This window comes from Malus sylvestris, chromosome 5, assembly GCF_916048215.2.
Source record: "Malus sylvestris chromosome 5, drMalSylv7.2, whole genome shotgun sequence".
NCBI classification, from domain to species: Eukaryota; Viridiplantae; Streptophyta; class Magnoliopsida; order Rosales; family Rosaceae; genus Malus; species Malus sylvestris.
Window position 1 is genome coordinate 20,973,476 of NC_062264.1, and position 14,378 is coordinate 20,987,853.

Genomic DNA, 14,378 nt, shown 5'->3' on the forward strand with positions numbered 1-14,378 from the left:
AGTGGCTAAATCTGTTTGAAAAGGTTCATTTACACAGCTTGCCAATATTTGGCTCGGACCTTAGTCCTATTATAGTTCAATGTAATAATATTGGCTATAAAAGGAAGAACTCTTTCAAGTTTGAGGCAATGTGTCTTAATCACTCTGAATTCAATCAATTTGTTATAGACAATTGGCAATGTAATTTATCTAGACGCCCAAATGATATGTTTAGAGCGTGCGTTGAAGTGTTTAAATTCAATATGAAAAGATGAAACACAGCTCTCTCTAGTAATGTGCAAAAGAAAATTGAACACCTCCCGACTAAGCTTACAATGATAGACCCTAAATCAACCTTGACTCTTAAGCTGCCATAGAAGTCGAGAGAGAATATGAACAAGAAGAAGACAATACTATTTTTATCACATATCCTTTGTATCTTACAATTCCTGCTATATAGCAACTAACCACAACAATCTTTTCCTATTACAACCAACTAACAACTTTTACAGCTAATACAATCTTATTCACTAATATGATGACACTTGACACCATCTCAGTTGTCATACAACAATCATTTATCCTTTAGATTCCTATCAATTACTCCTCCCTTTGAAATTAGCCTTGTCCTCAAGGCTGGAAGTCAGGAAATCGAGCTTTCAAATCATCCAAACGCTCCCAAGATGCATCGGCAACATGATGATTCCGCCAATGCACTAAGACTTCGGTGACAGGAGTCGACCCATGTTTAATGACCCGTCGATCCAGGATAGCTGTTGGTTCATCCTGAATCAGACCTGCATCATAAGCAGATGGAAGCGGTATAGTAGTAGAGGCTGATGTGCCCAGTTGTTTCTTGAGACAAGAAACATGGAAAACTGGATGAATCTTAGAATGAGGTGGCAACCTTAACTTGTAGGCCACAGGTCTGACCTTCGTAAGAATTTCAAAGGGACCATAAAACCGAGGATGCAATTTAAGATAAGGATGTAGAGCAAGGGACTTTTGTTGGTAAGGTTCCAACCTGAGATACACATAATCACCAACTTCAAAAGACCTCTCAGTTCGATGTTTATCTGCCTGACTTTTCCTTCTTACTTGAGCTGCTTCCAGATTGGTCTTAAGAAGAGATAAAATCCGAGTTCGATCTTGTAAACACTGATCCACCGAGTCAATCTTCGTAGTTCCAGATTCATAGATTGGAATATGTGGAGAAGACTGCTCATACACTACTTCATAAGGTGTAAGTTTCGTTGCAGTAGGATAAGATGTATTGTAACTCCATTCCACCCATGGAAGCCATTTCAACCATTACTTGGGCTCTAAGCTACAAAAACACCTTAAGTATGTTTCTAAACACCAATTTAAAACCTCAGTATGTCCATCAGTTTGGGGGTGAAATCCTAAACTAAGACACAATCTGGAGCCTTGAAGTTTAAAGAACTTTTTCCAAAAAGAGCTAATGAAAATAAGGTCTCAATTTGAGACAATGGAGGTTGGCATCCCATGTAGTTTGAACACTTGATCGATGAAAAGCTGAGCTACGGAGTGAGCAGTATAAGGATGAGACATGGATAGAAAGTGTGCAGCTTTTGAAAGTCGGTCAACCATAACAAATATGACAGATTTGCCTCTGCAAGGAGGAAGTCCAGTGATGAAGTCCATGGATATGTCAGTCCACACTCTTTGGGGAATAGGTAAAGGATTCAGTAGTCTTGCGGGAACAAGGAACTCATACTTGTTTTTCTAACAGATATCACAACCAACAACCATATCCCTGATGTTGTTCTTCATACCTTCCCAATAAAAAGACTTAGGGATGCGTTTATAAGTCTTAAGAAAACCTGCATGACCTGCACTAGGTGTGCAGTGAAACTCTTCAAACAATTTCACCCTTCAAGAACTTGTAGGACTTAGGACAATCCTATTTTTGTATCTCAAAAAACCATTAGCAAAGTGATATCTCAAGAATTGTAATGGAATAGAATCCGAAGTTTTATTCAAAACTGATTATGATTTGGCTAAGATCCAATCATCTTGCTCAACATGTCGGCGAAGGTCATCGAGCCAAGACATATAAGGATAAGATATGGCAGTAAGTTCACTGCCAAGTACTCCCAGAAGCACGGAATTAGGAGCAATACTATTCATGGCAGAAACATCCAGAGTGGTTGAAGTAGTGTCAGGTGGAATCCTCGAATTTGAGAACATTCGAGACAAAGCATTTGCTGCCTTGTTATCATTCCCTTTCTTGTACTAAATTTCGTAATCAAAACCAAGTAATTTCGAAACCCATTTTTGTTGAAAAGGAGAATTAGCATGATTCTGCAGAAAATACTTGAGGCTGTGATAATTTGTTCGTATAATGAAATGGTTCCCATGGAGATACGATTGCCATTTCTTAACTGCATGAATTACGGCTAACATTTCCCTTTCATAAGTCGATAAAGCCTGATTCTTTGGTCCTAAAGACTGGCTTGTAAAAGCAATCGGCCTGCCCTTTTGTTGCAACACTGCTCATATACCCGTACCTGAAGCATCACTCTCAATAATGAAGGGTTTTGAAAAATTTGGGAGAGCCAAGACTGTAGGAGACATCATGGCACTCTTGAGTTCCTGAAATGCGGCCATTGCTACAGGGGTCTAATGAAATCCATCATTTTTAGTGAGTGGAGTCAAAGGACCACAAATTTTGCCATAATAGGGAATAAATTTTCTGCAATACCCAATGAGGCCTAAAAAACCCATTAAAGCTTTCATAGAAGCCGGTTTAGGCCACTGTGCAATTGCTTTTAATTTTGAAGGGTCAGCAGCCACTCATTTGTCAGAAACTATATACCCCAAATACTCAATTTGCATTGCACACTTAGAGAGCTTGACAAAGAGGTGATTATCTTGCAGTAAACTCAAAACAAGATTCAAGTGATGGAGATGTAATTCCCAAGAAGCACTATATATCAAAATATTGTCAAAAAATACGAAGATAAACTTCCGCAAATAAGGTTTGAAAATCTCATTCATTAGACCTTGAAAGGAGGCCGGGGCGTTAGTTAAGCCAAATGGCATAACAAGGAATTCATAATGTCCCTCATGAGTTCGAAATGTCGTTTTATCAAAATCCTTGGGATGCATACGAATCTGGTGATAGCCCGACTGAAGATCCAGTTTTGAGAAATACTTGGCACCAAAGAATTCATCTAAGAGCTCATCAATCAATGGTATAGGATATTTGTCTTTCATTGTGAACAAATTGAGTACCCTATAATCCATGCACATTCTCCAAGTACCCTCTTTTTTCTTCACCAACAAAACTAGAGAGGAAAAAGGACTATGGCTTGGTCTTATAAAACCAGAATCTAGCAATTCTTAGACACATTGTTCGATTTCAGTCTTTTGGAAAGGACCATATTTGTAGGGTCTTGCACTAGGAGGCTTGCACCCTTCTATTAAAGGAATCCTGTGATCATGTGACCGTGACGGAGGCAACCCTGATAGTGGTTGAAATATAGACTGAAATTGATTTAACAAAACCTACAGATCCTGTTCTTGTGGAAAAGGCAGTTGCCGAGGATTGGAAGGAAGTATAGTCTCCTCACTGAATTGTAAAACAAATAGTGCAACTCCCAAACAATGATCATGATTGAGTAATCTATCCATTTGCAAGGAAGATATTGACTGAGGATCTTGAACTTGAGGACTTGTGATAGAGAAGGTAGTAATGCCAACAACAAACTGCATAACCATTTTTTCAAAATCCCACAAAAATGGTCCCAACGTTCTTAACCACTGTACGCCAAGAACAATATCGCACCCTCTCAAAGGAATAGCGTAAAAATCCAACACAGCTGCATAATTCTGAATTCTCACAGAGACTTGTGCTAAACAACCCGGAATGGTGAGTGAACCTCCATTTGCAATTTTAACAGAAAATGGTTGTGTAGTATCTAAGTGACCCTTCAACTGTTTTACTAAAGCAATGTCAATGAAATTGTGAGAGCTACCTTAATCTATCAAAAAAATAGCAGGACAATTCAACACCAACCCATTGACTTTCATAGTTTGAATAGACTTTGGAGCAGGCATACCATAAACTGTACAAGCCATAACTTCAGGTTCATCAGTATCATCAGATTCATGCTCAATCAAATGGCCATTTTCATACACATCTATCAGTAAAATTTGACATTTAGGACCAGCACACACATGGTCTTTAGAAAATTTCTCATCACAATTGAAACACAATCTATTCTTTCTTCAAAACTCAATTTCTGCAACTGTTAGTCGTCGAAAATTATCATTTTGTGTTGAAGATTCAGGTTTTGGTATATTGGTAATGTCAGACAGATGAGTAGGCTTGAATTGTGATGCAGGGAATGGATTTCTTGAAAAAGATTTTACCTTGAGCTCTGCCAATTTAGCATCCACTTGTTGCGAATAGGCTATAGCTTCATAAACATCGAAAGGGCGAAGGATCTTGACATCATGCTGAATCTCCGGTTTTAAACCCCCAATGAAGCAACTTTTTAAGATTCTTGGAGTCATTTCCATAGTACGATTCGCTAATCGACGGAATTCCATGATGTAATCCCTGAGTAACCCAGTTTGGCGAAGCTTCACTAAATTCTCAGTGCAATCCACAAGATCAGGTGATCCAAATTTGCGACAAAAAATCTTTGTGAAATCTTCCCATTTAGGGTAATTCTTGACACAATTCACCCATTGAAACCACTGAAATGCTTCATTTTCCATGTCGAATGAGGCCATTCGAACCTTCTTATCTTCTGGAATGGTGAAGTAATCAAAGTAGTGCTCCACTTTATAAACCTAGCCGAGAGGGTCATCACCTTCGTGAAATCGAGGAAAATCCAATTTCACCAATGGAGGTCTTGGGTGAAAACCTGAATCTTGGCGATTGAATTGTTGATTTCTTGCATCTTCATGCAAATTGGGATCTGAAGGGGTCACATCTGAGGAGTCCACATGAAAACCCATATCACATTTCGCACAAAATCGCGATGAAATTTCTCAAATCGAGCGTCGGATGAATCTTGGCGTTCTTCCATGGCGTCAAACCTCTGAAGTAGGATGTTGAGAGTGTTGTTTATTGCAGAAAGTTGATTCTATGAATCCATGGCTTTCTTTGTAGAAGCACGAGTCATACGGCACAGAGAAGGGATGAAAGATCGTGATTGGCTCTGATGATACCAATGATAGACCCTAAATCAACCTTGACTCTTAAGCTGCCATAGAAGTCGAGAGAGAATATGAACAAGAAGAAGACAATACTATTTTTATCACATATCCTTTGTATCTTACAATTCCTGCTATATAGCAACTAACCACAACAATCTTTTCCTATTACAACCAACTAACAACTTTTACAGCTAATACAATCTTATTCACTAATATGATGACACTTGGCACCATCTCAGTTGTCATACAACAACCATTTATCCTTTAGATTCCTATCATACAACACATTGTTTATTCCATACATTATTATAAATTATAAATCTACTCCAAATAAATGAGGATCTATAAATTGATGGGTATGTAATTAGAATTACTGACTACAAAGGGTAATATGCAAACCACCTACTAATCATAGCAAGACACTCTTCAGGTTTGTACTCTGGAGCTGTGTGACCGGCTCCCTGCATTAAGAGAAAAATTTAGTCAGCTTTTGCTCAAGCAAACTCTAGTATCTATGAAAAATTAAGTTCATGAAGGTTCTTGGCTTCTTGCCTTTATAGTCGTGAATGTCAACTTGTAATTAGTTATGTATGAGTACTGCACACTGTATCTAAACGTAAAAACATTATATGTGGTAAGCATGTGATAATTGTAATCTAAATTTATAATTAAACTCAGTATGAACGGGGGAAGAAATATTATGTCGTAAGCGAAAATGCAACACCAACCCTGCAATCTGCCCACTGACGAACCATGGCCTCCAACGATTGTCAACAGTCAAGTTAAGCGACTCTATCCAAGCAAGAGTACCCACATAAGGAACTACCATATCATGATCACCACTGTTAACAGAAATTTTGAGTGCCGAAGCAACGATCATGCGATATATACGGAAACACATTGTGTCAGATTCTGCTAGAAAACTTCCCAAACGAAAGAAATTTGGACAGATATATTACCTGTAAATAAGAACTCTATAGCCTTTTTTTATGAGGTTCTCATGATATACAAGACTAGAGGAAACATCTTTTATATATGAATCTTGTAAGCTGTAATTGCATCTCACCCATTCTTCAATGCTTCCCTAATTGTCATTTAAAATCAGAAAATTAAAGTCCTCTAGAATGTCATGAGAACCTGAAGAGGATTTTTTTAGAATTAACTAATTGATTACCTCCCGAACATGAAGAGCATCTTGAACAGTTTTGTCATTTGCCCAAATTTCAGAGAGGATATAATTGTATTCCTACATTAAAACAAGGCAGATATGATTAGAGTGCACGTGTGTTCGCTTGTGCGTGCATGCTGAGAGATATATACCCGACACCATAGCCTAGGAAGTCCAGAAGAAGTAAGGAGGGTATTTTTAGAGTCCCTATCACTGAGATGGTCGGGATTCCATATTGATCCCGTTGATTTTGGCGAAGTTACAGTACATGAAGGTTCCAATATCTGTGCAGCACGTATGTCTTCAGTGCACTGTGAATTCCAAATGTAAAGTCAGTATAATGATCTCAGATTACTTAAAAGTGACAAGTACTTGCAGAAACCAAGGACCTTACTATGTTTCCACTAACCTCGTTGTAAATTTCTAGATCATCCACACATAATGCGTTGTTTGGATCCACATTGATATACTCTCCGTTGCAATTAGTTTCAAGTGACTAGCAAAACTATGAAACGTTGTAACTTGAGAGACATTGTTGTTTTTAAGACAACTATAGATATAACTTAAGAGCCAAATCCAACATTTTGATCAAATGTAGTTCAGACTAATCTGAATAGCCACAATCCAATCTCTACATGAAACCAACAAGAGGCTATTTCACCTGGTATAGTTCATCTGATATAAGTGCTTTTAGGTAAGCAAATAAAATTCTGGAATCCTCGTCTTTGTCCAAATCTGTCGCTGGATTGCCAAGCACATATCCCTGCATCCAACATAGAGATCATTATATTGTTCAGCATAGTGTTAAGACCCCGAGGCATATGATCAGGAACTAATTAACTATAGCATAACAGAAGTCATTCATATTCTAGTTGCAGAAGATGTACCTTGATATTTATTGGCGGCACATTGTCATCATGATTACCTACACATAAGAAACAAACAAAACAACTAATTAAAGGTCGAATGTAAGAGGAAGAACGATGCCCGACGTGGTTATGGTAAGTAGCTTACCATCAGATATTTTCTGAACGATAATGGGAACAACTATGCCCGAATAAGAATCGCCAGCAACATGGAGTTGATTGTTGAAGAACTTAGGGTGGTCCATAAGCCACTGCACCAATACACGAATGTAGCTAAAAACCTTGTATGTTCTCAAACAAATTAATGAATACTCCATGTTGGTGGCTAAATATATCCTCACCTTTCTTAGAAATTCATACGTTTGTGCTGCTGATAAAGTGTCACTCATATTAGCGTATCCTCTCCAAGTTTTTGCGTATGAGAATCCGGTGCCGACAGGTGCATCTAAAAATATTATGTTGGCAACCTGAAATTCTTGGGTTATTGACAATATTTTTATAAAATCCTGAATAAATCAAAGCTGCAGCATTTGATATCAAATACAAAAACACACACATTTTGAAGGCAATTGAATTAGTCTCACACCTTTGTCCATGAGTAAGGATTCAACTTGAACTTTGGCTTGTTGCCAATGGAATTTGCGTAGTCAAAGGATAGTGGACCTAAAACAAAGTAAAAACGATTACAAAATAAAGTTGTTTACAATAATCAAGTTTTGAATAAAATTACTTGCACCGGACAAAATCTTTTGAATAATGTTCAAAATTGTTGCAATTGGAAATTTGGATATGTGTTCAATTAACACCTGGCTAAACCCTTTGAATTACAAAACTCCTACTTATAAACGTATAACCCACACAGTTCAAGAAAATAAAATTCATTCATCAAACTATATAGAAATTGGATTAAATAATGAAATTACACATTTCAATTTCTGAAACGGTCTGTTTTTTAGAATTTTTATTGGTATGTTGTCGATATATGATTGATAATTGGGATAGTTTAGTTGTGGTCCCTAGTTCTTAACTGTTATAGATTCAAACCTTATGCATTTTAGGTTTTTGATTGAAGTTTCTCTCATGCCACATATATGACATAATAATAAAAGAGATGCAATAATATACTAATAAATACTCAACTGTTTTACACTACCAATTCAATTATTCAAAATTGCTTATGGGTTTTGATAAAAAAAAAATATGCTTATGGGTGCATTCTAGATTATTAAAAAAAAAAAGGGATTTTATTTTATTTTTATAAAATATGAGTACATGTATATAATAAAATTTGGCTACATTTTACATATAAAAAATGACTAAATTTATATAAAAATGTGGGTACATTTTACATACCAAATTAATACATTTAATACGAAAAAGGGGAACGTCTTATATAACAAAAAATGGGTACATTTTATATAAAAAAACAATGGGTACATTTTATATAAAAAAAAATCAATGGTACATTTTAGATTAAAAAATAAATAGATTTTACATTAAAAAATGGGTACATTTTGCATAAAACATGGTACTTACACAAAAAAAGTATACATTTTGCATATAAGAAAGTGGTACATTTGTAAAGAAAAATGGGTACATTATAAATAAATTATAGGTAGAAATAAAAGGTTAAAAATATTATGAGTACAAATAAAAGTTTAAAAAATAAGGGACAAAAAGAAATTAATATTTTATGGGTACAAATTAAAATTTAAAAGAAAACTGATACAATTTAAAAAAGGTTGCAAACTAAATATGGGTACAAACTAGAAATAGAAATATATGATAAAAAGTATAGCTATAAATAACACTAAATGAATATATTCAAAAATAAAATATAATTATCTTGACATGTAAATACTTTATTTTTAAAATAATTAATGACGTTAATTAAAACCCACCTTGATCAAAAATTGAAAATGAATAAGGTTTTAATCAATTGAGTAGAAAAAATAGCGATGAGAACCTAATTTCTCCTTGATGATTTCATCAATGTTTGATCAACATTTCCCAAACTATAGGGGGCAGATAAGAGGATTCTAATTATAAGTCAATACAGGCATGTTCTTGTCTTCTTCGTGATTGTGGGATTCATTACCAAAATTTAAGCAGAAAAATTGACATCACAATTTTTTCGCACTGGACTTCTCGCCTACGTCACTCACAACCTTAATTTCATATCACCAATGTCTGAAAATATAAAATAATATTGAATTATATCCTCTGAAATGATGCAGACAGTGAATTAATAATTAAGCAAGTACCTAAATTTTCATATATGAGGCCAGAAAACGCAGAACAACCGGGACCTCCAGTGAGCCAAAGCACAAGAGGATCATATTCTGGACTCCCTTCGGACTCAATGAAGTAATAAAATAGCTGCACATCATCCATGTTGCCTACTCCTACGTACCTTTTGTATAACAAATTCAAACTCGTATAATTTCATAGTCATCTTCCGTATTAAAGTAACATAATTGACAGTGCTCAAGTTTATTTTTACAGAGTAGATAAGATAATAGTTTTGGAAAGAAACAAGAAGTACCTACGTACCCAGTTTCAAGTTTGAAGGGAAGGTTACCGGGAAAGCCGGGTAGGGCGGTGATGATGTTTGACGTGGATGCAACATTCGTGGTCAAAAGAGCCATAAATAGAAGTGCTTGTGGCAACATGGTGAGGATGCTGTACTTGCTGCAAGTCTCATTTCATCATATATATAGGATGGCATTATCTCTGTGCGGGGCCAACGTTGTACGTACTACGTAGTAACATAGGGAATGATAGGTGACATGAATTTAAAAAAGAGAAATTTTATTTAAACTCATATAACCTCTTTCTACACCTAATTTACTTTCTACACCCATATTATTTTTAATTAAATTCTCAATATCTCTTTAAACCCAACTTACTACCTAAACTACCCTCACATACCAAATTCAATATATAAATTTATCTTTACACCCATTTAGAAAATAAAAACCCAACAGTAGATGTCACTCAACTTTTATGAAAAATAGCATCCGTTCAATGCCAGCCATGACATGCACTTGGAGTGTTCATTTTTTACCTCACCACAACCGAAAGAGATAAAGATTATCTTAAACTCTTTGCCTTCCACTGTAAGCATTTCATAAAGTCACATTCTTGCAATGTTGAGGGGTAATTGCAAGGCCTGCACCAATTTGTTGAGAAGTAGAGGCACAGTTTCTTCCCATTAAATGACGATAAGGGTACCTAATAATCTCGTAATCAAAACAAGATTATGTTTTAATTATCATAATCAAGATAAAAAAAATTCAACTCTAAAATTGAAGGCATATTTTTTCATGCTATGAACCTACTTGAACCTCAAGTTCCTATATTTTAATGAAATCAAAACATTTTTGACATCCAAACAACCGAATTAAATTATGAAAAACAATTTTGATTGAAACAAGAGAAAGAAGGGGAACCTTTTGGAGACTACATACATTTGTTTCACCGGATAGAAGGATCTCAAGACCTTTAAATTGAAGAACAGTAGCTATAATGCTGCTATGCACTGCCATCAAAACTACAAGCAAAGTATAGCCTCCACCCTTCACGAATGAAAGGAGAAGAAAGCGTGACATTCGCACAAGTTGCTAGACTTTAAAATTTTAAATCCCGTATATATGTTTTTGCTAGTAATTATGCTTTAGAAAATGTGCTGAATTTGTTCCTAAATCCTAATAAAAATTGAAATCAAACGAAAAAAAAACTTGCAAAAATCGATTCAAACTTTAGTTGGAGGATTCAAAACTTCTAAATCACCATCCATCGTTCAAAAAGAGCTTGTTTTTCTCTATGAAAGCGTCTTAGGTTTTAGTTAGAATGAATGTAGGATAAAGATTCCATGATGGTAGGGTTTGATTATTAGATGTGGGTTTATTGATAAATTTTAGTTTATTGTTAATTTCATCTTGTAGCTAGTGGTAATTATACAATAGGGTAAAAAGGATAATTCACATTCAAAGTTTAAGTTAGGTGTCGAGAAAGGTTTTATGGGTTCAAATAAAATTTCTCTTTACCAAAATGTTCGGTTTGTCCTGTTGGGCTATATTAAATGGCTATAGTATGTGCATGTGGGCACATAGGCATTTCAGCATTCATGTCCATCATCGTGTGATTCATCATGCTAGATTCAGAATGTGCTGGTGGAATAAGGATCTAAAATTCTTTTCCAATTAATTGATCACCTCGTGGTGATTATTCATACTATATATTAAGAGAATTCTCTGTATCAATTACAGAGGTTTAAAATGACGGTTGTAACCTTTAAGTACCAGAAGTTTCTAATATTTATTTTAAAAAGCAAAGAGTATTACAATTTTATTTTGATTTTTAACCCCACTTTCTCTTCCGCGCTTCCAATTTTGTCTCTGTATTGTTTACTACAGTAATTATGCCCATGTTAATAAAAAAAGGAAAACTAATGAAAAAGATTTGAAAACTTTGAGTTTTAATGATAAGGATAAAATAAAAGGTAAAGTGAATAGTACCAGGATTAACTTTTTAGTGTAAAATGTGATTTTTCGTTAAAATGAACAATACCGAAAATTTTTCGTTAAAATTTCTAATAAAAAATGCATCATTTTAAGCATGCGTATAAGTTAGTAGTAGAATAGTAGGTGAAACATTCGCCATCAGCAAAGACTGACAGATTGACAGATTGACAGATTGACAGAACCTCGTGATCATCAACGTTAGTTGGAACCTCGTGATCATCAACGTTAGTTGGAACCAAAAGTTCGTTTAACTTTATATGGACCACGCGTCTGTGTAGCCATCAAAACATGTCACAAAATTAATTTGTTTTCGGATCCAACTAACGGTCATCAACCAACAGTTGGCCCAAGCCACCGGCTTTGTGAACACGTGTAACCAACCTTCAGAAGTTAGGGTTCAAAAATGTAAAACTTAAAAGGTTTTTTTTTTTTTTTGGTTAAGTCCCTTAAAATTTGATTTTGATCACACTTTGTCTTCGAAATTCAAAAGTCGTCACTTTAGGTACCATTTGGTACGCAGACGGGACGGAACAGATGATGTAAATATTGAAAAAGATAAGGAAAAATTTTGTCATAAAATGTTATAAATTTGTGTTCCACGGATGTGGAACGGGTTGTTCTAGGGGGAAGAGGTGGAACGAAAAATCAGCCAAATTTCGTCCCATGGGACAACTCATTTCACAGTTTTAGACGCACCAAACGTGGGATGGAACGGTTCGTCCCGTTCTGTTCCGTCCCGTCCCACGTACCAAACGGTACCTTACTTCTTGAAATTCAAAATTTACTCCAAATTGCCTTGTTTTCATTAAATTCGTTACACAATCCGTTAAATTTGCTTATGTGGTTTTAAAGCTATGTATATGGCAACATGTGTAGACTACCACCCAATAAAACCAGGGAGTTTTAATGAAATATTTCTAGTACTGTACGTTTTTAACGAAAATGACATTTTTTCTCTAAAAAGTCATTCATTATATTATTCACTTACAACACATTTTTTGTCCTTTTAATTAAAATTCAAAGTTTTCAAGCCATTTTCATTAGTGTTCCTATAAAACTATGCAACATGGGAAACTAATTATCATTTTTTATTTTTTATTTCTTTTTTTACTTGAATTTTTGTATCTCTCCCATCCTTTCTCGTATTCATTTGTCTTCCTTCTTTCTCTCTTGACCATTTTGCCTATACAAATCAAGGTTATAAAAGGCGCTAGGCGCTAGTTGGGCGGTGGGCAGGGCCTCAATGCCTAGGAGTCTAGGTAGGACCTAGGTGGATTTTTTTTTTAATTTTAATTAAGTTTATTATATCACATAAAAAATGTATATTTATACTTAAAAAAATACATAATTGTATTGGAATGCATAAATTGCAAAATAGTTTGTGGATGCAAATTTTGGTCGTCTTCTCCTTTGACAAAAATGCACCTACAAAATAATAACACCTAAGATTAAGTCCAAATGCCTTACATGCCCACGATGAACTAGGGGAAGGCTTTGGCCGAAGAATCACCGTTGTCAAAGTTAGAATTCTGAGAAAAATGTGTTTTGGAGTTTATGGGTAGCAAATGACTTAACTTTTTAGTGGGAGAATAAGGCTATTCATAGGGGAGTGGCCGGCCTTATTTGGAGAATAGTGGTCGGCCACATATGGTGAAATTGTGAGTATAATTACAAAATATTATGTGAAATAATATCTTGCAATTAACTTGGCAATTAATCTTAAATTGAATAGCAAAATTAGGAGTTACCTTTGAGTGAGGATTTTATGAGGAGTGATGAGAGGGATTTGAATAAATACCATTTTGATCACCTTTCATTCTTCCTTGATTGAGTCGTTATTGTTTGTTAAATGCGCATGAGAATCCCGGTGTGCCTCGAAGGTAATTTTGTCCTTTTATACTCAAAAGTCCATGTGTCACCTCCATAATTTACTTTATTATTTTTGGCTCCATAAATACCCCCACACCTATTGGGCTACTCACAGGAAAGGGCCAATGGTGTAGAGATCTTCCCTTGCTTTAGGAAACATAAGATTGTTTCTTATTTTGATGTAAATTCCCACATTAATTGGAAATTAGATCATTCTAAGAAAGAGAAATAAATCACTTCCAAAGTCTATTTAAGTATACATTAAGTATAGGATTAAATCAATTCAGAGAACAATTTATTCTACCCTATAAGAGAAAGAAAGCTAGAGGATATTTGTTCCCTATCCCCTAGCAATCTTCTACACTTGCCCATGCAAAGGACCGCATTTCGTTGCTTTCTTCGTCTTCACACCGCACCAAGGTAAGAAAAAATTAATTTTTTCTTGTTTTTGTAATTTTTTGGAGCCTTAGGGCTTGAAATTTAGCTCGACGGGGTTGAGAATGTGTGAACAATGGTTAGGAAGCCACGGCATGACCGCTGCCATTGGGCTGCTTCATCGGCTCGGTGAAGCAGCGGCTGGCTGAGCCAGGTGCGACTCAGCTTGGGCTGAGTTGACAGGGCGCTGGGACACTAGGTTAGACCTGGCATAAGCCAGGCACGTGTGCAATGGACTGGACCAAGAAGGCGTGGGCCTCCTTCCTTGTTGGGTTTGGGCCCGTATCGGAGAGAGAATGGAGGCGTGTGAAGCGTTTGGCCAGATTGGGCCCAACAGACTTG

General features: G+C 35.7%; 1 protein-coding gene across 3 annotated transcripts; it reads right to left on the reverse strand.

Annotated features, from left to right (window-relative positions):
• Positions 1-372: 372 nt before the first annotated feature.
• Positions 373-9,916, reverse strand: LOC126624205 (serine carboxypeptidase-like 1). Of its 3 annotated transcripts, XM_050293241.1 has the most exons (15): positions 9,752-9,916; positions 9,471-9,611; positions 7,793-7,869; positions 7,548-7,673; positions 7,355-7,457; positions 7,228-7,265; positions 7,002-7,103; positions 6,750-6,836; positions 6,493-6,651; positions 6,347-6,418; positions 6,132-6,256; positions 5,901-6,014; positions 5,725-5,782; positions 5,575-5,633; positions 373-5,219 (listed from the first exon to the last, which is right to left on the reverse strand). In XM_050293241.1, exons 1-15 carry the CDS (start codon positions 9,876-9,878, stop codon positions 5,135-5,137), a joined length of 1,473 nt encoding a protein of 490 aa, XP_050149198.1. In that variant the 5' UTR covers positions 9,879-9,916; the 3' UTR covers positions 373-5,134. The 3 variants fall into 3 exon arrangements, with proteins under 3 accessions (XP_050149198.1, XP_050149199.1, XP_050149200.1); XM_050293242.1 differs by lacking the exon at positions 6,750-6,836; XM_050293243.1 differs by lacking the exon at positions 9,471-9,611 and having other exon boundaries at positions 9,760-9,899.
• Between the last annotated feature and the right edge of the window lie 4,462 nt (positions 9,917-14,378).

What these genes read in the sequence shown, in the direction of transcription:
- LOC126624205 (XM_050293241.1), bottom strand. Translation starts at nt 9,878, where the DNA reads ATGTTGCCACAAGCACTTCTATTTATGGCTCTTTTGACCACGAATGTT. An exon ending in GTCAGTGGGCAGATTGCAGG is followed by an intron (nt 5,783 to 5,900) that starts GTTGGTGTTGCA and finishes TTTTACGTTTAG; the next exon opens with ATACAGTGTGCAGTACTCAT. An exon ending in TGTCTTGCTATGATTAGTAG is followed by an intron (nt 5,220 to 5,574) that starts GTGGTTTGCATA and finishes CTTCTATGGCAG; the next exon opens with CTTAAGAGTCAAGGTTGATT.